The following is a 24,516-nucleotide window of genomic DNA, read 5'->3' as shown; positions in this document are numbered from 1 at the left end:
TTGCTGTACTAATAGATCACGACGACGATGACGATGATTATGATGAAGAGGAGCATGAAGCGCGACACGCCGTGTTGTCAAAACTCGCCCTTTAGACTCGCTTGTTACATGCCATGCGTTCGCCTACTTTGAGTACAACAACCTCTCCACACTTCCCTCTTTAATTAGTGAAATATACCTATTAAGCAAAAAAGTGAACTCGGCTGCCGGACGGTCAGAGAGACGTATTTTCAGTGGTGGCCGGATTCGAACACTGTGCCTGCTGTTTTTACAGTCATTTCTTGTTTCTCTTCGCTTTAGAGAACGCTGTTGTTGTTTGTATTTCGCCCGAGTCGAGGCTGAATTTCGTTTTTCCACTGTTATGCCGCGAACATTGAAAGGCTGTGGGGCTTCGACGAGCAGGCAGAATGACACGCCGCACAGCATGTCATCTCTCTATGTCCACGGAGTGACAGCTTTTCTTTATTCATTCGCGCATATATTTTCTCAGGGTGACCGCTCCTGCAATGATTCAGCAAACTTAGCGAGTGTATGGGTGAGTAGACGCAAGAAATGCAATTGCCTGAAAGCGTCAGCGCATTCGTATTACTTTTAATAGTCACTGTTTCTGGCGTAGGATGCACGCGAAAAGAAAACGTTGTTACACATTAGTACTTCTCCCGCGGCGGTGTCTCGGTACCCGAGCCGTTTGATTGTCATACCCGGTATTGTATGCGAACGAGTCATTATTGCGGCAATCGCATTTCGATGAAGACAAAAATTAAAAAAAAGAAAAAAAAAAACGGCGTTCTTTCGTGTCCGCGCTGGTGACCCAGGCTGTTTTCAGGAACGATCAATCATTCAAACGATCGGGGAGAATCGCAAGTTAGACTGATTTGTTTGATACTGCCGTTGCAATCAGCGCGAAAAAAAAAAAATGTAGAGAGTGAGAGGAGGCGGGGGAGTGGCACGTAGGATTCACTTAAGTTCCGTAGCGTTAATGGCTCCCGCTTGTCGTCTTCCTCTTGCGGATCATTGTTCGCGTATTGGCACTTCGCTACTCGCCTATTTTATTTTATTTTTATTAGTTTCTCACTCACAACACCTTTGTAAGGGCATTGCAGCGAGGGGCGAAGAATAAAAATGTGAACATTTAACAAATTGCAGGTACATTGTACAGCATGGATCAATAGCGAGTAAACTATGCCTTTATAATGCCACAAATACTCGTTAGCATATAGTCACAAGATACTGCATTACATGAAAGATTATCCGACATAATAGATCACTGGTTTAGTCAAGCCGTACGAGCGTGCCTGCGTGGTAAAAGTGCATCGTGTCTAACCAAGGGTCCAGGAGGGCTGGATTCCGAACTCTCTCTTCCATTTTAAAGGCGGTGCCCGGGTTGGGAGACCCTGCCAACTCGGCCATGTCACGTGGGCTCGTGACGTCACAAAACCTGGCGGCCAGTTAGTGCGCGGTGCAAGCTATTACCCAGAGCTATCGTGCCCGTAATACTTCGCTCACAACGCCTACGCCGACAACGATGGCATCAGGTTTTCGCGAGAAGGGGACGTTTAAAAAATGTCTATGATGTGCTGTCTTTCTTTATTCTCCATGATTTGCTTCACGCTGTTTACTTCGAGAAGAAAGTTCGGGCGAATCAGTCGGACAAGACGATGCGGGCAGTAACACCCATGTCTGTTGATGATTTCGAAGGAGGTTTAAACGAGGTGACCGAAAAAGCGGGGAATGGAAACTAGAAACAGAACACGTATAGCAAAACGTCATCGTGTGGGCGAGGTTTGCGGGCACTCACGAGGAGAAAATGTGAAAACACAAAAACAAAAAACGGGACAGAAATAACCCAAGAAGAATTGAAAAGCACTCCACCCTGTATCCATTGTTTCATGTTTTAGAACTCTTTCGCACTTACGGATAATGAAAGTGCGTTGGTTCATGTGTATTCCCAAGCCATCGTGACGACTCGCAAAACATCTCTTTCGCTCGCACATGTGCGCTGCCACTCACGTTTTTCCCAATACAGCGTAATGTTATGCGAGCACAAATATTGATGGCAGTAAGTAATAAGCTGTCCAGGTAATCTTAATGTGCACCATTCCTGTTGCCTTTGTACACATTTGTTGGCGTAACACATATTGTTACGGGAAAGGGAGCAATATGGAAATGAAAAGATGAAAGCGACCACGAAGGCCCCATGAAACCCATGCGTCAGATCCCCTTCAACAACTCTAAGTACAAGCTCAAAATACTTCGAATGCCTGAAAGGAAGAATTTTGCGTGCACGTTTTTTAAAAATAATTTTTGATCCTACTTTTCTTACGTCAGCAAATGTACGTCTACGTAATCAGCGAGATGACGTTTTAAATTTGTTTTGTGAGTTTTACTCCACCTGCCGCCTTGACTGGATTTTCCGCTCCTCATATTGAGGCCTCGGCGGAAAATATGAATTAATCTAATTCGCGCTTCGTCTTGTTTTTGTCATTCATCTCAGATTCCGTGGGCTTGTTCGTATTGCGCCCGCGAGCAACACGGTTTTGCTGTGGCGCCAGGCAATGACATCGGCACTATTGAGAACTTTGTGGAAGCAATTTTTTGTTGTTCAGTTCAGTTCAGTTTTTATTCCGCAAAGGCCCCCACTTCAGGATGTGTTACATAAGAAGGGGGGGGGGGGGGGGTGGAGAGCTTTCCGGTGCACGAGATTAGCAATACGAGGCGGAAAGCATCGAGCGACAAGGCCTTCCCAGTGTTTTGAAATAAACTAATCTCCACATACTTCCACTCTCACAGAAGATTTCGTTTCCTAGTCCTCGTTATAGTAAGCGGCGAGGTCAGTAATGACACTGCCGTCCACATTTTTCAGGACTCTGTACTGAATACCATCCGCACCAGACGCCGATCTCCTCATTACCTTAACAAGGGCCGCTCTAACTTTGGCTTCCGTTATGTCTTTATTGAGAAATTTACAAACATGGCTTGTATGAGGATGGTCGTGGTACTGTGGTGGAGGCCCTGTGATGATGTGGCACTCATTCCGTTTGGCTAAGAGAGTGGCTTCGTGTACCTGTTTTTGTGCACAAGTAATAGTGCAGCATTGTTCTTCTCGATTACACCTTCTTTTTCGGTTCCATCAGGATCCTGAGCAGCGCCAATATTGTTATCGTTCCTAGTTTCCTTGAAGTCGGTCACAGACCGTTCCAACTAAGGGTTTTCAGCTCCTCTGCATATCGCTCCTCATCCGTGGTGATTTGTGTGACGCGCTTCCTGAGTCTTCGATCGTACTTTTGTCTTTTGTATCTTATAATGATACCCTCCCAGAGTCTCCCAAAGTGACGCAGGTGCGTGTCGACTTCAGAAGCAATTTTAGCGCCGGAAATCGTTTTAGTCGAGTGGTGTTGTGGGACACGTTTTGTTTTATTTGTTTATTCTGCTTGGACAGGTTCGGCCGTGATGCACGACTTCCTTTTTTTCTGTTCAGCCGATATCGCTCTGTGTATTAGTCGCGTTGTCTGATTGACTACTTTCTTGAAAGACATAGCGTTTTTAAGTCTGAATTTGTGTCCAGAAGCCTAGATTTTCGGTTCTTCTATTTACGTTTCTAATATATGTAGTGGTCGCTCCCCTTCTAGTTTTGCTCATATGCGTGGGAAGTTGATTCCGGGATCTTATAATTGTGAGGACCAGTAACGTGTTCTGGTGACGCTATTGCGCAAGCGCGAGGGTTCTTCTAGCTCTGTGATCAGGGGTTTTCGTATATTATTGTAATCACCTACATCGCCAATTGGCATTACAGCGGGGAACTGTATACAAAACGAGAAAAACTGGGGGATAGTTAGGCTCGGATGTCAAGGATTTGACGCGAGAGCGTTTTCTCGTTTCAGTACATGCACTAGGAATCCAAGAGAACTCACTGGATGGTGAGTTTTCGCCTTAAATGAGTGCCCCGTGTTGGTAGCACATCCCAACTTTATAATATCACGTGGTCTCGTTGAATCGTATGAACTACTGAAAAATCAGTGCTTGGCCAGACGTTGGCAGGTAGTAACCTGCCAACGTCTGAAGAATTATAAATCGAAATCTAGTAAAAGAAGATGGAACTCAGCCTTCAAAGTTAAGCACATTGTTAGCCACAAGTTTGGGGAGCCCAAGGCACAAGCTAAGCGCCTCCCGCTCCAAAAGAACGAGCGAGCGAATTTTGTTAGCAGGCGAATAAGAAAACAACACAGATCCGAATTTTAAAATTGGACAGACATAAATAATTAAAGGCGTATATTTGCGCATTACAGGCCTGGTATTACTTAATGTACATAACACGTCCACGGCACGAGCCCCTTTCTCAGTGACATGGGCATAGTTAGACCGCATGTGAGTTTATCGTCATAAATGACGCGAAGATATTTTAAAGGCTTAACTTGACGAATCGTTTCAAATTCAGGCGCAGTCGTAAAAAAGAAGAAAGAAATGTAACGTCATCCGCATAGACACACGTGCGAACTTGGTGATGGCTGGGAGTTGAGCTCAGTACAATGTTAAAGAGCACGGACGAGAGGACTGCTCCTTGACTTGAGGAACATCTTCAGTTTCTTGATATATTTCAAAGTGGGCACAAAGTAATGCGCAAAAAACCTGTATTTTCGAGGAATGCAGATATCCCTGCAACTAAATAATGTGAAAACTGCAGCGTCTGTAATTTTAGCCATACAATGCTGTGTTGCGCACTGTCATAAGATTTGGCTATATCTGATTTTACTAAAGCAGCATTCATTTTCCGGCACCTCACAAGGAGAATCCGACTGTCAAGGTCCGGATGCGCATTCCATATATGGAAGACATATTGGACGGAAACCAATTTCACAGGGGATGAGAAGATTCCCGCAATCCACAAGGTCTGAAACGCGAAGGGGTATGAACCTTTTAATTAATTTTACCTTGCTGGATTTATAGATATTGGCCTAATATTACCCAAAGTATAACTGCCACCGTTATGTTCAAATAAATGAATCAGCTTTCAGCTGCACTTCGAATACATCGGCTTCTTCGTCGTCTTCATTTCTTCTGACGAATGCGCACTAAAGATAGAAACAGGTGGGAATCATTTTGAATGTCTAACTGTATTTGAGTGCCTGGCCTCCATGTGGGGCACGAAGAGGAGGACTCTGATGTCGCCAGCGCAAGTTTCCTGTACGAATGCTCGCCTTTCCTGCACCATTGATAGAATTTTTGGACAAATTCGCGTGTCACTAACTATTGGTGTCAGCATGTTGTGCCTATTTTCTCGGCTTGAATCCTAACACTGGCTCGTTCACATTGCCTGACGCAGAGTATCGCTCTGCTCAATGACGAGAACAGCAGCGGGTAGACGACGGGGAGAGTGGCGAGTTAGTGATCGTAAAGTCGCGACTAAAGCGACCAAAGCAATGCTAAACCAGGACAAGTGGTTCTACTATAGGTTATTCTGCGTTCTAAACGGTCTGTCAGTTTTTTTTAGCATGACTTTGCTATTTGAATGAGGGAACGGTGTGATTGAGTCATTAAATTTTTTGTTTAGTGAAATGAAATGATAAAATACGAGTAATAGTAAGGAGTGGGTTCTCTCCCGTAGCATAAAACGTTTTTTGATTATTGGGCAACCCAAACGCAACCCGAATAACACTCAACAGAGCCCAAAACGTTTCTATGTTGCCTATAAATTCGGACCTTGAGACACCAGTACACTTTAGAAATCGCCTTCCGCCGGTGTCGAATGTAATGCAGTTGATACAGGAACACAAAGAAGTTACTCGCGAAGAGGGAAGCGAATATATCTAAGTAACCTAGGAAGGAACTTTCGCTATTAGCGAGAAGTTGTTTACCACAAATAATGTTTTATGGATAGGCATGGTGTTGCATTCGAATTAAATTGCAATGGAAGACAACGATGATATTGCGCAGCTCTAGCTTGTTAAAGAGGAATAAACTGAAAAGAGTAAGAAATTAGACGAAAAGAGATAAAGAAAGAAATAAAGATATATATAAAGAAACAAATAAAAAGTACTGTAACGAAAGTACTAGAGTAGGAAAGAGGTTCTCGCTCGTGATACGTCCTTTTTAATGTGCTCTATTTATAGTGGTGTTCTAGGATGGCATTTGGCAGGAAACATTTTACTTCAATTCTACTCACCTTTACACTGCTTCGCATAATAACCACCGAACAAAATGCTGTTTTGTGCTAAGAATCGATTATTCGAACCTCACCATTTACTGAAACGGTAACACTCAGGGCCCTAAGACTGTGTTACCAAAGATCGTACTATTGGTTTGAAGGAAAGGAAAACCTCTTCAAGTATTCTCCTTCTCGTTGCACGTGTTTAACAGCTCCGTGAAGGCAGGAATTAAGGAGATAAATAATGAAGAATGGTATAGAAAGGTACTATAGCGGAAGGCTCCATAGTAATTCGCTTCTCTGTAGAGTGCTGCGCGGAGCTCATATATTCCTGCTGGCCTTACGGTTATGGGGACTGTAATAGAAGGAGGCTACCTAACTTATGCGGTCTTCGCTGCTCAGGGCCACTTAGATAACGTTTTGTTTCAACCACGTTGCTTTAGGTTATGACATAACAAGCGTTCATGATAATAAGTATCGCTTTAAAATTTACGGTCAAGTAAATTGCGCCGACATTCACGCGGATGCGTGCAAGCACAAATTGCAGGCACGTAGTCAAGAACATGGACACGCGCATCCAACGAAGCAAAGAGAAGGTGGTTCACCTGCGAGCGGCGGCGTGACGCTCCGACGGCCGTACCGTCCGTTGGGCACGAACTGGGGCGTGCCCTTGGCGTCCGAGGTGGCGCTCAGCACGAGCAGGGCGAGCAGGGCTACAGCCCACGCGCGGCAACTCAGCATGGCTGGCTTTGGCTGGCTATGGGGGACAGTCTGCGTCGTGAAAGGAAGAAATAACTCGATCAAGCGCTGTTTAGGAAAGGCGGAGGGGGGGGGGGGGGTCTACTCCTGCCCTTCCCAACACAAACAGGGTGTCACAGAAAGAATGCAAATATGTATATTATTGGACGAAAATAAAAGTGTGGCTTCGCTAAAATATATAATTTTTGCATTGACTCTCAACGCACCCAGCTAGTAACCTTTCCAGCCGATGGTGCATGCGTGCGGTTTCATGATCCCAGTACTATGTCTCACTTGTCTATCTAATCCGCGGAAACTATCGTTTATTTGTGACCCTACATCTCATAAACTTTTGTTCATCCCTTATCGTCCTGTGTATTGACCTTCTGGTTGCGTTGTAAAGCCGGCACCAAATATTCACGTGGTGTGGCTGTGCAACAAATTGTCTACAGCTGTGTGGTGCTGTAAGTTATCTGCTGGAATATATCACAGGCTACTAGTTCAGACATTGCAAGAGTAAATTTGTTTCCGAGCTCAAGCATGCTGTAAAGTTTAGGTTGATAATGTACGGTGTAAAGCATGGAGCGCAAAAAATGTCTCGTATGTTCGACACTTAACACAGATGTAGCATTATAGCTACCTGTTCTAAATTGTGCAGGAATGAACACATAACGCTTAAGGGCATTCGGATCGCTGCCTTAGGGATGGAGGTCTTTCTTGGGGAAGGCGGGGAATTAAAAAGCCCTGTTTTGGTTTCAGCATGAAAAAAGCCTGAACTGGTACACATGCTCTCTCTGCAGCACATTATGCCAGGTGGCGGCCTTCAAACGCAAAAAATAAAAACTAAGCAACAGAGTTTTGTTGCAAATATACCTTGGCAAATGTACTTCCACATAGAAGGAGATTACGCTTGCGTAGTGAGATCACAGTAATCACCTTAGAAGTCGGGATTAAAGGAAAGGGTGTGTTACAGCTTGAAAATAGTACGAGGTTAGGGAAAAGGAGAGGACAAGCTTTTTTTTTCCCCCGTTTACTTTACAACAAATTTCCGGCAGTTATTTTTGTTCCAATGTGTTTTTTTTTTACTCTAGTTCGTATTGCAGTGATTAAACGCAATTTTCTTTAAACTTATACGCATGAATTTATGAGTATCATAGTATAAAATTTATGAGCATCAGCTGTGGCATGCTGCCTGAAACTTCAATTGTATAAGATGTTTTTCAAGACTTCACTGCCCTCCAATAAAATTTTTCGATCACAAATAGTTTGGCAGGCATATTCTTTCTCTGCTGACAACAATACCAAAAACAAACTTTCTATCAAGAAGGTCCCAATTTCCCTCTCCCTATGGTGGGGGGAGAAAAAATAATTTCCACAAATTCTTTCGCCCGAGCGAAGAAAATCGTCCGGAAGAACGTCAATCAATCAATCGGCATTCGTTGTTTCCAAACAAAGTTTTAAAAATACATTGTGCAATCTTTTCTTATTCCGCTTTCCTGTTTCCCCGTCTTTTCCCTTTCCAATCACTCCCAAAATCCCAAGTATTCACTTAAAAATTCTGTTATGGGCGAACGTGGCATGTTGTAGTATACGGCACTGAAAATGAAGGGTGTTGCGGAAAACGCTCCTCAGCTTTGTTTTTTATTTTAATTTATCGTCATCAAACACCCACTGGCTGAACTCTGAGCAAAGTTTGCGTGACCGTACTTTTTAAGGCATTGTTTTGGATACCGTTTCCCAAACAACCCAGGCCTGAGCAAACAAACCAATATAAACACTCGAGCGGCAGCCAGCACAATAGACAGCTCAAACTTTGCGTAAATCCTTGGGAAAATACCGATATCCTCAAATCTTCTTTGTTGGGTTGCAAAAGCTTCTTTCTGTGTACACCACTGGAATATTATATTGCTCTTATTATGTGCTGTAGCCTTCAGCCAGGCTTTGTTCGCTACTGTGATGGTGAGTCGCCGCAGATGCTCTAAAGCAACACACAACTACTGAAATAAGCAATTAAATAAATGACAGGAGCAGACAGGAAATGTTCCTATGCAAGAACAAGTAGAGCCAACCTGACGCTGATTCTGGGCGGTGTACGTTGCTTGGTAACACAAAGCTCCTTCCCCTATCTCTTCCCCTCGATTTCTCTCTGTCAATGGCGTCCTCCCTCTCTCAGCGGTATCTCGGTGAGCGTATTTCGATAGCGTGCCATCCGATGCCTCTAACACTCCCTCATGACCGTACGCCGTTAATCTACGACAGTGGGGCGCCTTATGTAGGCAGCCGTTTTCCTAAGCTAGCTTTCTTGAGACAGCGAAATTGAACCATACGTCTCTTGTGTCGCGGAAGTTTGTTGAGGGAACGATTGCTTCAAGAGGCGATCGCGTTGCTCTGAAGCTCTCGAGAAGCCCGTGATATGCGCAGTACGCTTGACCACGAAGCTTTCAGGGGGATATCGCTGAAACGGCTTTGTGGATGGCGTCTTCTATTATTGCCACGCTTTACGCGTTGCTTCATGGGTGCGACCGTTAACTATGCTTGTGTGGTACAATCGAAAGAGCCAATAGGTATTTAAACAGCGCCTTTTGTTATAGGCCAGAGTTGAGTGCAGAAACAATGCCACGAATTGCGTAGAATTGTGAAGCCAAATATTTGCATCCACAAGATTATGTTATATATTAAAACTCGCCTGTATTCTCGCTGGAACTAATGTCGCTACCGCCAACCCATGGTGCTAACCTAATAAGCTGGTGAAATTGTGCCGAATTCAAGCAAGATGCTTCCATAATTAAACCAGAACGTCATTTTCAACAAAATATGCATGTCTCCACGCCTAAATGAAGTCTGCGAGTAGTTTGCGACGTGAGGTCACCGATCGCAGCGCGCTTCTTCACAGGTCAGGACTCAACTGTTGCATAGGTAATGATCGCAGGTCAGTTCTGGTGGGAAAACTGCTTTAAGAAAATACGATAAAGGAAAGTATATATAGGACGAGTGCACCGACACTCAGTCTGCGAGCTGATGTCAACAGGCGCAAGACCACTTCTCCTTTGTCCAGTTTTTCGGATCACAGGTCATCGACTCGAAGACACGGTCGTCATGAGGACTGAATTTTTGCTTCAACAACTACTTGTAATCTTAATTTTCCAGTCAGTGTTAGGAGAAGATAATCCTGGTATGTTATCTCTTGGTAGCCGTTCCTGCAAAAATAATAGAATAGGTCTCAGCATCTGGTATAATAGACACTCATCGGCTTTTCTTAAAGTTCCTGCTAAAATGAGCGCTCAATTTTCTGTGTAGCGTGAGACCGGTACATTATCTTCACAATCCTGCCCCGCTTCTCACTTTTCATTACGTGCTGACAATGTGAAATGAGACTTTTTTTGTTTGTACCAACTTTTGCTGCGCCTTCCCATGTTAGTTAATTACGATAAAAAGAAATGTGTCGTTATAATAATGAGACATTGAAGAGAAACTTTATTCTTTAATACGCTGCCTGCATTTCGCATTTTTTTACCTTCATGGCGCAGAAAATGCTTCTGTTCTGAACCAGAGCGAACTAACAACGCATTCAAATATGTTGGGCAGTATTTTGCTCATCGTTTCTTACAGATCTCCACGGAAAAAGAAAGGTCAGGGGGCATTACGTGCGACCATGTATGAGTCAGTGCAGCTAAACATATTCATTTGTGTACAGAAATGACTTTTCTTCCTTGGCCATCCCATCAGTGCATGTGGATCGCGGACAAGTGACAGACATCTCTGTGTATACCAGTTGCGAAGGTTACACAAAAATCACACAATAAAATGTGGCGCTCTGCTTGGGCCTAAACTAGGATGATAGAAGGTTATGGCGCAACAAGCGGTTAAAAATGAGCTTCTCTGCATAAAGCATGAATGCAGTGGAGAAATAAAAGTGGCAGGGGGCGACTGACCTGCCCGTGGTTGGTGCCGAATTCTGTTTATATGCCGAAAATGGCCGCTGCAAATAGCTGGATATATAAGAAAAGGAGTTAGTTGAACGAATTTAGGTGCGTTGAAAAATATCAGGTGCCAAGAAAGGCATCATTCAGGCGGACAGACTCATGTGTTCACGTGCAGGGCAAGACATTAATGTTCCTCGCTAACCAAGTCTCTAACGGTGACCTTCTCTAAAGTTATCGTCGTTTGAAACTTTCACAACTAACAAAAATAAAAAATGTACTGAAGTTAAATCACACAAATCTGATTTTTTTTTTTTTTTTTCAGTTGTATTCGTGATATTTCAGCATTTTTATTCACTATGCGCCGTGGTCGCCCTTCTGGGTATTTTGTTCATAGCTGTTAAGCTGGCTTTCTTGCGTGATGAGTATAATTGCAAAAAAGCACGCTTTACAGAGCGCCAAAGAAAGGGCAGCGATAAGGAGCTCGTATTCCGGAGGCGTCTGTCGCGGATGTTAAAATAGGGTGAAAACTGTCGGCCACTCACAAAATTTTTAACTAAATAAAAGACGCCCGTTTCGGCTTTTTGACATTTTAATTTAGACTTTGATCATTTGTGATTGTGATTTAGCAGAGCAATTATCTTATAATAGTCGAGCTCGCTTAAAACGAACAAAACTGTCGTGTGTATTACGCGCGTTCTATCCGTAGTTCATAATAAGTGCATGCATAATTTTGGAGCAAAAGTGGACTTTGTTCTTTTTTTCTTTTTTTGAAAAGTTTGTCGTGAACATCGGCTTCTTCAAAGGAGACCGTATCATGGCGTTTTTCAAGCTCTCGAAAGCACTCGCGCGTACATTCAACCGTAAAAATTTACGGGACGCGAGTAGGGAGGGAAGAGTTTTTTAACGCGATTGTGTTTAAAGCCTCATTATCCAGAAAATCCGACAGCAGTGTCCGCGTTAGTGTCAGAGTCGACGTTGTGTGCAAAAAATTACGGACATAGTGCTGGCAGGGCTTAGCTAGCACCTGACATGGCCGAGCACTGGTTCTTTCACGGTTTGTGCGAATTAATGAGACCGCATTGCATCAGAAAGTTAGGAGAAGCTGCAAAACTTGAGTTGCTCATTTTAGATGGCAAAGTGGAATAAGAACCATACTTGCAGTGACTTTGGATGCCGAGCCAGATATTCTACTCCTAGACCACGCAGGAAAGAGCCATACGGCTTCATTAAAACGGGGTTATCTGGAGATGTCTCCTACGACCGATAGCTTGATAAAGTGATAGCATAATATTGTGTGCTAATTAGAATGCGTGATATATTAGAGGCACAAGTAAAGAATTAGTGAATAAGCCAAATATGACTACACCTAAGGTTTAACGCTATCACGTCACATTCTTAAAGGGGAGCTTGAGTGCCACCATAACATTTTTTTTTGCTATATTTTAGGAGAGTCACCTGAGTGTATGAATATGGGAGAGAATTCGCATCAGGCACGTCTGGTAATTATTCTAAGCCACTAGATTGCCGCGCAACTCTAATAAATGATGATCTAAGAACATACGTCCCTCTAAACTTTGTTGCCTATGCTATTAGATATTTATGTATTCAAATGCTTTTGTGAAATCGATAGATATTCCCAAGACAAGTTTCCCACCTTCCAGTGCGTTGAGAATGAATTCTTTTTGTGCTAACAGAGCAAGTTCAGTACCAAGCCCTTTTCGAAATCCGAATTGTGCCTTGGACAAAATATTATTCTTATGTTCGAAGTCTACAAATCGTATTAAAATTATCTTTTCTAAGACTTTGGAAAATATTGGCAGTATAAAAACTGGTCAATAATTGCACATATCGTTTTTATTGCCTTTGTTATGGAGGACTCTGATTCACGGAACCTGCATTTTAGAAGGAAAACAGCCCTGGACAAGACGAAGGTTAAAAATGTAAACTATGGATGGTGCAATAAGGTCGGATACATATTTAATAGGCTTTATTTGGATGTCGTCAATATCTTTAGCATTACTGTTCTTAATATTTCTAATTACAGACTTTATTTAATTTGCATTTGTAGGTTTAACAAACATCGAACTTTCATTGCGCTGAATAGAGTCGACGTTTGCAACCGCAGCTGCTCCAACCGTCATGGTGCTAAAATGTGAATTAAAGGCATCTGCTAGTTCCTTATCCAATATTTCCCTGTCATTTAATTTTAATTTATCAATATTATCGGTAGAGCTGTGATTCATCACAGATTTCAATCCTTTCCATAGCATATCAGAACAACCAGCCGCCAAGCTGAATACGTTTGTAAAGTAGTCATGTCGTGCACTCTAAGTCTTTATTAAGTCAATTCCGATATTTTTTGAATTACCAAAAATATGAAACACTCAAGGAAGCCCATATGATCTTCGAGCCTGTATATCTACGTACTTCAGCAATGCCGTCACTAGGGGGGGGGGGGGGGGGTGAGGGGGTGCGAACTGTACCGTGTGCAGAGCTGATGACGGTGCCACTGAGATGGGTGTGCGGGGACCAATTACCCTGCGGAAATTGGTAAAACTGCGTGGATGCCTGCAGTTAAGACGAAGAGTAGCAAGTTTCCGATTATTAAGAACTGACTACAGAAAGCGGAAAACACGAAGGGAAATAACAAGCCGTGGACCTTTACCAAAGTCAAGGTGGTTTAGGACAAGTAGTGAAGAGAAACTATACGTGATACGATTCACGTGCTGCACTATGTTGGTCTCTACCGTTTCTCTTTCAACAAGTGAAAGTACGCCTGCGGACACCGAGCTTCAAATGAACGTTTCGCTTCTAAATGTTTTGTTGCGAAAGCAAAACTACGCCAGCCAGCTCGGCTCGCCGCGTATGCTCGTATACCGTAGCCGCAAATAACAGGAGCTGCCAACTTAGGTCTCTCGTTTCACATGGGACGGTTATGTCAGAATCAGCCTGCCAAGACCCTGGTATTCACATTACCCCCATAGGTCACTAAGGTACGTTCATACGGCTTATTTAAAGCGGGGCTTTATATTTGGGCTGGTAGCCTACGCTATCGCGTCATACCCTTAAAGGCGGAGCTTAAGTGTCCCCCATATTCAGATGCAATAAATGCCTTTACCACACCATCTAAAACGCCGGTGAAATTTGATGCGTTCAATGGAAGGCTGGTCGTGTTCGATGCAACGCTCGGTCGTCAGCAGGCAAATCTTTCGCTCCACACTCCTATGCCGTAGCCACAAATGATAGGCACAACAAAACCCAAATGAGACGGCGTGCGTAAGAAACGGATGAAGAGCGCGCTGCACGTCTCGAGAAAAGTAGGAAGATGATTTTGGCTGGTTTAATCGTTGAGCCTGGAGAGGTCGAAGGTTGTCGGCGCGTAGACTTTGCACAAACAGTGGGCGAGCACGAGTTGGCCGCGCGAGAATTTCACCACCGCTTCACGAACAACCCCTTAGGTAGCGTGTGTTCTGTGTGTGATCGGCTGTGGCATGAAAATGATCTAACACCAGTGAATGAACTTGTGATTCCGACTCTTCATTTGGCCACAAGCGTAGCCATGCAGCCGTTCCTTTCGCAACTCAACTAGGGTTAACCAGAGCTAGACCACAGTCAGCTTTTGTGTTGATATGGCATCAGCACGCGTTAACAACTTTTACGTCTTATGTAGTGTACAGCTTGTATCATGTTGGCGGAGTGGAGATGTCGGGTGTGAAATGTAGAGAATGCGAAGTAAAATAATTTCAATTGTGTATGTATGTCACAGTTTGTCGACGGGGAATAACTCTGCTTGGTACCGACTGATTGAAAGCACTGAAGCCTGTAGGGACTTTTCTCTGTCAACTCCCTATATGAGACCGCGTTTATCCCGGCCGCCTTCTTGATACCACATTATGCAGCTGCAATATGACGCTGACTTCTGGTTGCGATATGTGAGATGCACGTTCAGTTTTGACCATTATGAATCTTGCCAAGAAACGAGTAGCGGCTTTTAACAAGGAACTGATGGCCTGACCGCGCCACCGCACCGGATGCCGCTGGCCCTAGTGACACTGCTGCACTTTAAATGTGTGGGTATTTCTTTGTAATACTTTTAAGCTTACAGTTGTGATGGTGAGATGGAATTTCCCTCAAGGCGATGCATTGCAGAGTTTGCAGAATCTTTGTACGAAACCTTGCCCGTTTCACGACATTAAGCATCCGCACGAGTACACAGTATAAGCACACGTGCAAAGCATATGCAAAGAGCAGGTGAACAGAAGTGCCTTATTGAATGCAGATTGATGAACCGACAAGATTATAGGAAACTGTGCCATCACACAGAAGTAAGTACAATCATAACCGTGGCATCACCATCACCACCACCACCACCACCACCACCACCACCACCACCACCACCACCACCACCACCACCACCACCACCACCACCACCACCACCACCATCATCATCATCATCATCATCATCATCATCATCATCATCATCATCATCATCATCATCATCATCATCAGCTGGACTATACATACTCCAGGGCAAAGCCTCTCCATATTCTTCCAATTAACCTGGTCCTGTGCAAGCGGCATCCACTTGAACCCTGTGAACTTCATAACCTCACCCGCCCACCTAACTTTCTGCCGCCACCTGCTACGCTTCCCTTTCCTTGAAATCCAGTTTGTTGCCCTAAGCGACCATCTGTTATCTTCTGTTCGCAATACATGTGCTGTAGTGTAACGGTGTAATGCACTCCATTTATAAAAGCGCTGATTTGTCCAGAAATTCAGAACTTAAGTCTATAAATTTCCAGTTATATACGCTAGTTGTACCTTCAGAATTTCTTTAAATGTTAGTGCCGAAAAGTTATATGCTGCCGAAAGGCGAGAAGGAATCGCTTAATGATGAATGAAATATGCACGACGTATGTTTTAATGGACAGCCAAATCGTTTTGCAAGAACATTTCAAAATAAAAATGACCCTTCGTTAGAGGAATTTTTTTTTCTTGAGGCAAAAAAAATATATATATAGAAAGATAGAATGCGTCAACTTCTCTGTGTATATTTCTCCACTTGCTCAAGAGTATCACTGATGCTGCTTGGCTTATAAAAAAAAATGAGACTGGCTTCCAGGTAAGGCTTTTGCGTGGCCACAAATCTCCAAGTATAGCAAACAAAAATTGCACAGCGAGCGACACGCGCACGATTCTTTCACTTCGAGTTTTCTCACGGTCGGTTTCCTGCTGTCCCAAGGTTTCTTAATCTGTAAGGTGAATTGCACTCCGGTCGCGTTTTAATTCTCGGGCGCGGTTGTTCAACCAAGCTCTTATTGAAAACGACAGGAATTCACACCGGCAATTTGCCCTCTTGCTTCGCTCCCAATTCTGTTGAAGCATAGCTTGGAAGTGAAAAAAAAAGAAATACGGGAGGCTGTGAAAAGAGAATGTTACAGAAAAAAAAAAAGCAGTTTATAATGTTCACCGTTCCATTTAAGAGTTCAGGCTGCGAATTGTGCGCGCTTTCGTCTTCTGTAATGCGGTTTGCGCCGAGTTGATGGCGGGGCAAAGGTTTACTTGTACTTGTAAGGTTTACTTGTTTTCTCGCACGCTAGGCGGGTTTTACTTAATGGACTGCTTGTCTTTGTATCTGATTTATGGTGCAGAAAGAATTCTATTCATTTAAAGGTGTTTAACTGAATAGATTAAGCCAAGTTAATGCCAGCAATGCCCCTAAATAGATTAAGCCAAGCTAATGCCAGCGATACCCCTAAATAGAAGTCCACTGAACGATAACTAAACAGATAAATGAAGTTAGATCGTGCACTTGTCGTACATTAGCTTTAAGTGTTTAACTAAATAGATTAAGCCAAGTTAATGCCAGCAATACCCCTAAATAGATTAAGCCAAGTTAATGCCAGCGATACCCCTAAATAGAAGTCCACTGAACGATAACTAAACAGATAAATAAAGTTAGTTCGTGCACTTGTCGTACATTAGCTTGAGCTCTGGAAAAATGCATTATGATGCATCAAGACGAAATGATTTAAGGTGAAGTCAGAAAATATTTTGGATAGAAAACGGTTAAACGTGAAATTTAAACAAACGCACCTAAAAACAAACAACATGAGAGAGGTAACATCACATTCTGGACGCACGAAAATGGCCGCGTGCTTTTTACAAACATAATGAGAGCGCAGGTGTAAAGACGCGTCGTTGAATTAACTTGAGAATTTAATTTCACAAGAAAACATCCTGATAACAAAACACTTCATAACGTGTGTATTTAATGCATTTGATTGTCTAGACCTAATCAATTATCTTTTCCATCCCTTTGTGTTTAACTCATTGTGTGGCATGTACTGGATTGGTACCTGAAGTAATTATGTATCTAATACAATAATAAAACTGGCAACCTTTTATTTCTGGTTCTCTTTACGGTAGTTTTACAGTAGTGTTGAAATTGCTTAATTTCTTACGACGCCTGTCCAGTATAGGTAAGTTCACACTCAATATTGTCGCTACCGACCACAAAGCCAATACAAATGCCTCGGCATTAACTATAGAGTTTATGTTTAAAGGGCCACGTGCTTCAGCACTTACTCTAAAGCACGAACGGAAGAAAAGCAAATGCAAGATATTCTGAGGATCGTGCGAAGTTGTCAACAAAACGGTACAAGCCGTGCCACGAGCGGATGTTCCGGAAAGCTTGTAGCCGATGAAGGGCTCTCTCCCTGAAAGCCCTCACAAGTTGAGCAAATGTTGCGAGTGCTCTAATCTGTGGATGACAACCGCGACAGGTTCTTAAGACGGCTAGTAGCCTTGATGGTATGTTCGCGTCCTCACCAACCTTGCTGTACGCTGGAAAATATAAGCTTTAAAAAAGTCTTTTGCATACTCTAGCTGTGCGATTTGATTCTGTCCTTGGTTTTGAATTGAGTACATTCTTTGTTGCGATTTTTTTTATAGGACTTTTTATTTGGGCTCTTTTCTTGCGTTTATCGATATATACTGAGAGGATGCTCTTTGCAACGGAAATAAAAGTTTTAAGTCAGAGAATTAAAAAAGGTAGGCGCATGAGAGCTGCGCTTCTCTACTCTTTTGTGCAGTTTTAATAATTTCAACATATGAGCGGGTAAATAAAGACGACGCTGTCAGTTAAAAAAAAAATTAACCATTTAGTTTTCCCAACACTCGAGAAACGTTCTTGAATGTCCATGCATGAGTCCTTTTGATATAGGATGGTGTTTTTAGTTTACAGATAAATATTGCAGAGACGGCGCCTGGGAATCGGCAACCACCATTCACTTTATAGAAGTTCCAGAGTTGAATTACGAATTACATAAGAAAGTATAGATAATATTTTAGGATGAAGTCAGTACGCCCCGTAACCTCTCATGAAGAACATGAAGAGAAATGTTGCGCTTCTAATGACGTAAAATTTTACTTAAATTTTAAAATGTTTTAGGCTTCGGCTAGTTTTTTGCTTTCCTTGCAACACAGTAACTCGCATTTATATGAAGCTTTGGCAGGAATGAGTACACATTTTTCAATTCCTCGGAAAACTTATTTCCCAATGAATGTGCGAATCTATGGCACTAGTTATTAAAGATAATAATTAACAGAACGCTGTAAATCAAAAGAAAACACGAACAAATGAGCTTTATATATTGTGTAGAAGAAAACATTGTGTGTGTGTGTGTCAGGGGGGGGGAGGGGGATAAGGAGTTGTCGGGAACTTCGGCGCTGTCACCACAGATTTCCTGATCAAGCCTTCGCATCTGAAACTGCTTACTATAAACAGCGTCACGCCTCCCTGTTTCCCAATATTTTTGCGAGTTGAAGAGACAGCGCTTTATGCCCGATCACGGCAAGCTTTCCAGCGAATGCCTCTAAATGAAGCGAAGTTTCTTGCTGACCAAATAAAGTAATCTCATGCTCAAAGTACACCGAGAATCGCTCCATCAGTGGCTCGCTTGCTCTGCTGCTTTCCAAACATCCGAGCTACAGCAAACGGTCGCGAGTTATGCGTCGATATTTTACATCTGTTTACGCTTCTGCATTTCTTTTGCATTTCTTTTGCATTTCTTTTGAATTTCTTTTGCATTTCTTTTGCATTGCTTTTGCTGTTCTTCTGGAGTCACTGCTGCTACTCACTGGCTGCGTGCTGTTTCGTCTTCCTGTTCCGCGTAACGAGCTGGCAAATTATGCGAGCGCGGGATTTGCGCGCGGGGTGTTTGTCGGTGGTCCGGTTCTGGAGGGAGGAGAAGCGTGCGCATCGAAGGGTCTCGCAGGAGCTGCACGCGTGTCCCTGTTCGGCGCTAAACGGGCTCTCGATGTGTGCACGCCGCCGGTACGACTCGGCCGCAAGCGCCCTTTTAGAGGAACGCCGAAGGCGCTTGTACGGCCACCAAGTGGAAACTGCTATGTAAATATTGACAATGTGAGGCCGTTGGAGAGATGGAATGGGCGGGATGAGCGTCGCGGTCCGGTTGGTTTACCTCGCTACATTTGCGGGGCCGCGCGCGTTTGTGGGCCGGTGCAACAGCACCTGGCCATTGCTTGATGGAACTGGTGTAAGCTGCAGATGATATTTTGAAGAGTGAAGGTAACAGAAATAGAGGAAGCGTGGGAGGGAGATGAGTAAAGGGCACATCATTTTGCATGCATTGCGACGGTGAGACAGGTGACCTGTCTTGTCAGTATATTTTTTTTTAGTTGAATCGCTCCTATTTCTCGCAGCCTGTGCAAAACAGGTAGGCAATGTAGGACGCAGAAGCATCCTCCCTCGCGGACGTGAGAGATGACACTGAAACCAATCAGAGGTGTACAAGAAAACGACTTGCTATGCACACATAAGGAGATGGGCTCTTTTTCTATTTAGGAGGAATTGTTAAAGTTTCCTGTTGTGAGCAAGAACAAATAGAAAAAACCAAAGAAGCTGTTAAAAAAAAGAAGAGATGATAGGTTCAGTATAAGGAAGCCTTAGTTGTCATCATGTAAAATTTGGTGATTGGAAGAAATTTGTGCATGCGGATATTTATCTGTGTGTGGATGGGCAAATAAAAAGATGGTTGCTAATGTTGTTTGTTTTGGCATCATATTTAGCGGGCTTTCGGCCAGTCAAATGCTCTTTTGAGAAGATGACATTGTTTACGGTCACAACTGCAGCTTTACTGTCATCCTGTACATCAGTAATCTTCCTGTACTGCGCTTAACCATGCTTCACGTTCCGGGGTTTATCCGGATTTTTTTTTTATTCGAGATGTTGTCATTATGAATAGTGGGAATGAGATATGATATATGGGAGAAAGTTAGAAGGAGGGGTGTATGCTGGTCTGGCTTAAAGATTCGCAACAGCTCCCGACAAAGCCATTATCCATTGCCCACTTTTGAACCAAACAACTGCCTGTTCAGTGCAGGCCATGCCAGCTGAATGTGTGGAAATTTAAAAATGTGAATTGCTTAGTTCAGGCTGGTTCACATGCAAGCGATTGAGCTTACTCAGCGGCGAGCAGCAGCGACGCAGCGAAAAATTTCCAACCTGTTGAAACTGCGTCGCTCTGATCCGTCGAGTCGCCGAGACAGCTCGAGAAAGGTTTTTGCGTCGCCGCTGCAGAAATCGCTAGCGTTCTCGCTTGAACGTGAAACAGACTTCAGACGTGGCTGAATATAATCATCTTGCGGTGAACCTAAGTACTACCACAGAGTATAAGATAACCAACACGACAGCATATTCCCATAGGGCCCAAGCGGCCGATTTTGGCTCTCAGCGCACCTTGCGGAGTCGTTGAAGCACACCGCCCTTTGAGATGGCCGCCTCAATTCAGCACAAAATCTCGGAGGCGGCAATTTTACGTTGTTTTATTTTTTTCGCACACATCGCGTAGTTCCATGCAAGCATTTGCACTAAGCCACTATTCACATCTAGCAAAATTGACGGGACTGGAGAAATTCAGCAACCGCTGAAGCGGCGCCACCGCGGCCGCTTTTTCCTTTATGCTTGATGCATAGGTTGATGGATGCACAAGGCTAAACCATTCGAATCGGGTGGCGGCGGCGCATGTCTCCTAGTCGTGACCGCTAATATATTTTGTGCCTAATCTTGCCTTGATATTAGCATCCAGATGACCTTTATTTGGTTATTTCTACTTGCCAATAGTCTACTTATTTCTCCGTCTTAAACCAACACTTATCTTTTTTCTGTGTGTGCAACGCTACCTATATGCGCGAAAGGTCATTACAGTCCTCTTTAGTCAGTTGTGTACTACGGTACCGCAGCGAGCTTTTCTACAGCCAGGGGGTAAATCAAGGTCAAGAAATATGAAAAAAAAAAAATAACCCAGCTAGTTTTAAAAAATAGTTTTATAACAGGCGTTCGGAGTAAACTCTAATATTCAGCGACGAAATGCAAGGTTGATTGAGGGGGCGCGACGTCGCAATCCCACTACTTTACGCGGCTGATTTAAACGCACAGATTCCACAGTACCACAGTGACGACACATTTTACCGTCGCTCGTTTGTCTACAGCTAGGTTTATGACATCACGGTGAACTGTGACCGTAAAGCGTCATCATGACTCCCACATAATTATGAAATGTAAGAATGGGAAGCATATAATTATGGTGTAAATGAAATCGTGGTGTGATCGGAATGAAGCCAGGCATCTATGGGTAGCGAGTATGACATGCTGCGCTGACAATCCTTGCTATTTTGGGCTCGTTCATGCTTTCTTATAACAGCGACACACATATTTTGTTTCTTTTATTGCATGGAAGTACAAGACATGTTTGTTGGACTTGGTTCAAAACAGTCCATTTGTGTCTTTCGATAAATAAAAGAATGAGTTTGATTCGGTTTATGGGTCTGATGTCGCAAAGCGACTCAGGTTCTGACCGAGCCCATAGTACAAAGATCCGGAAGTTTCAACCACCTGGGGTTCTTTAGCGTGCGCTGACATCACACAGTACGCTGGCGCCTTGTTTTTCGCCTATATAGAAAAGCGGCTACAGATTCGATCCCTCGTTCTTTTATTCAGCAGTCGAGCGCCTTAACCACTGAGCATTCAGTGCGGGATTGGGAAATAAAAAATAAAAGTACATCATCAGCGTCAGTGCATGCGAGGTGTTATGCAGAGGGGACCCATGGTGGCCGAAGGTGCTATTAGCCTTATCGCTTTATACGATTAACGTGCAGCTTAAGTGTCCTACTAATTTCATTTACAGTTGTGCCACCTCCTACGCTGCACTGGAACTCAAAATATTTGCGGAACTTTCGCATTTTCTTTACATTCGTTAGATTTCCTATGGTGGTCGGAAATGGTCCTTGCGAGTGGAGGAAGTATTGTATAGTTTTGACCTTGCGGCGAGGAGGAAGTGCTATCATGTAATCACCGCGTGCTTGGATTAAACATATCCCTGTTGCAGGACTCGATGCGCGCCGCTGGCGTCCAATAGATGATGCTAGTTCCTGAAAGCCAGCGCAAATGTCAGGGAAAGCTGGGCGTGTTCCTGCGTATTCTATTTGAACGCGTGTGACCTCTGTCTTCCCTTGGCATCATCTTGAGCTGCCCGGTAATTTTGAAGCCATGACGCCACAGCTCACAAATACTTTTTCAGCCAGTGTGTCATCAAATTTCTCTGCAAACCTATTTCACGGGGAAGAATTCCCTTACACTGGCCTTTCATTTCGGAGAAGAGTAACTCAGTTAAATTTATTAGTTTATTGAACAATACTGGCAGCCTTTTACGAAGTTTATTTCTTTTTTTTTTTTTTTTTTTTTTTTTTTAAAGACGGCATTGTGAAGAACATCTTAGGTAAAAAAAATAAAGAGAACACTCAAGCTTTGCCATAAGAGCAGACATTATAGCGTCTTTAAAAATGCCTTTATAACCTGCGGTTTTGTTTTTAGTTAGTTTCATTTCCGGAGCGCGGTAGCTGTCTCCCCTTTTGTAGGTCACCTACGCTTAAAATAAATGGGATACAATTGGAAGTACACTATGTTGTCGGTTCGGATTCCTATCGCAATCTAGCCTCCAAATTGACTTGAAGATGGAAGCGAATTGGGAAGCGAAACGGTACGACTCCACCTGAACGCTGCGAAAAGGGCAGTTTCGTCACATTTTTACATGAAATCATACACAAATTTTTCTGACACCACTACGCTACCGCTTAGACGAACGAGCTGTATAAACTATTACGTAAGAACACCGCGTAATTATCAAGCGCTTATTACATCAGCATTAAACTGTATATGCGCAGAAACGGTTATCATAAAGTTCGAATTCAGACAGCTAACTTAGTTTACCAACACAAATCGGTAAAATATTGCACCTTTCAGTCGCTTGGAGGAAGAAAAAATGTCTGAAAGTATCACTTCAAGCGCTGTACAGCTGAATAACTGGATATTGATTAGAATTAAAAACTCATCTTGTATTTGCTTATTTGTGTTTTTTTCCCGATAATGATTTGGTCTTGGAGTGACTCGAGTAATAGTTCTAATCTCTATTTTTAGTTACAGAAGCAGAACATTTCCACGACTTTCTGCCCTTCGACATCGGAAGTTGTCAGAGTGTACTGAGTGCCTGTAAATTCTTCTAACTGTATTTTTTTATTGATGATAAAAGGGCCTTTATGACAATAAAAGTTTTGTACACAATTAATCCTGCCTTCACGAGGAGTATGCTTCAACTTTCTTCTCAAGAAACTTAAGATTCAGCATCCTATCAAGCTCAGTCACCTATACGTGTGCAGCAATAGAATTTTTTCGTAATTGTTATTGACAAATAAGCATTCTGCCTTGAATTTACTAAATGAAAATATATTATGAAAAGAAAAGATTGGCTGTTTTGTTGCTATATCTATGTATGTTGATTTCGAAGAATTAACACACATCCTCAATTACTTGCACTATTCTGTAAAAGTTACTCATTGTAAGGTAGCCATGTGTGTTTTCTGCTTGTGAACAGCTTTAGTTGTAATTCCGGTTTAGTGGCATTAGAGTTGTCATTAATACAAAGGCACTGAAAGGCATTTGAAAGCTCAGCGGGCGAGACAGAAACATGAAAATCCATTGTGGTTCTTCTTACAGTCGTTCAGTCGTGTCCGACTCTTCGTGGCCCTATGGACCATATCACGCCACGCTTTCCGGTCTCTCACTATCTTCCTAACATCACATAAATTCATCTGCAGCGCCTCGAGGATGCCATCTAACCATCGCGTTCACTGCCTACCCTTTCTCCGGTGACGCTCAACCTTTCCCAACATCAAATCTTTCTCCAGCGACTCCTCTCTTCTCATCAGATGACCAAAGTAGCTTAGCTTTAACTTTAGAATTTGACCCTCCAATGAGCAGTCAGGGTTTATGGTCGGCAATATCGACTGATTTGATCTTTTGGCCGTCCGAGGAACTCTCAAAAGTCTCCGCCAGCACCACAATTCAAACGCGTCAATTCTTCGGCGCGTTACCAGATTGCAATTCCATGTAAGCTTTAATGCCTCTTAGCATAGTAATATAAGTTCTGGTCCTGTGCAGTTTAATAACTTATATATTCGACATGTTATCAGACGTTATTGCGAAATCTACAGCGATTACGTCAATGAGCTTTCTTGCATCAACCGTCATTGTCAAACCATGAATTGTTTCTACTAGTTTCGCACTAGTATTGTTCCCAGTCCGCGCTGGTGTGTGACAAAAAAGAACAACACTCCGTGTATAAGTAGCGAGTG

The 24,516-nt window shown here is 43.2% G+C and overlaps 1 protein-coding gene across 1 annotated transcript in view; it reads right to left on the bottom strand.

Annotated features, from left to right (window-relative positions):
• Positions 1-24,516, bottom strand: part of LOC146185615 (RYamide neuropeptides-like) — a 90,497-nt gene that overhangs the window by 42,251 nt on the left and 23,730 nt on the right. Inside the window, exon 2 of the mRNA XM_084606521.1 lies at positions 6,748-6,913. Within this exon, the coding sequence (XP_084462647.1) occupies positions 6,748-6,883 (136 nt within the window). The 5' untranslated portion in view covers positions 6,884-6,913. The remainder of the gene's footprint in view (positions 1-6,747; positions 6,914-24,516) is intronic.

This window comes from Amblyomma maculatum, chromosome 6 (assembly GCF_055883805.1).
Source record: "Amblyomma maculatum isolate TAMU_Amacu chromosome 6, ASM5588380v1, whole genome shotgun sequence".
NCBI lineage: Eukaryota > Metazoa > Arthropoda > Arachnida > Ixodida > Ixodidae > Amblyomma > Amblyomma maculatum.
Note: the sequence above shows the minus strand (reverse complement) of the source record. Positions and strands in the feature narration are given on the sequence as shown.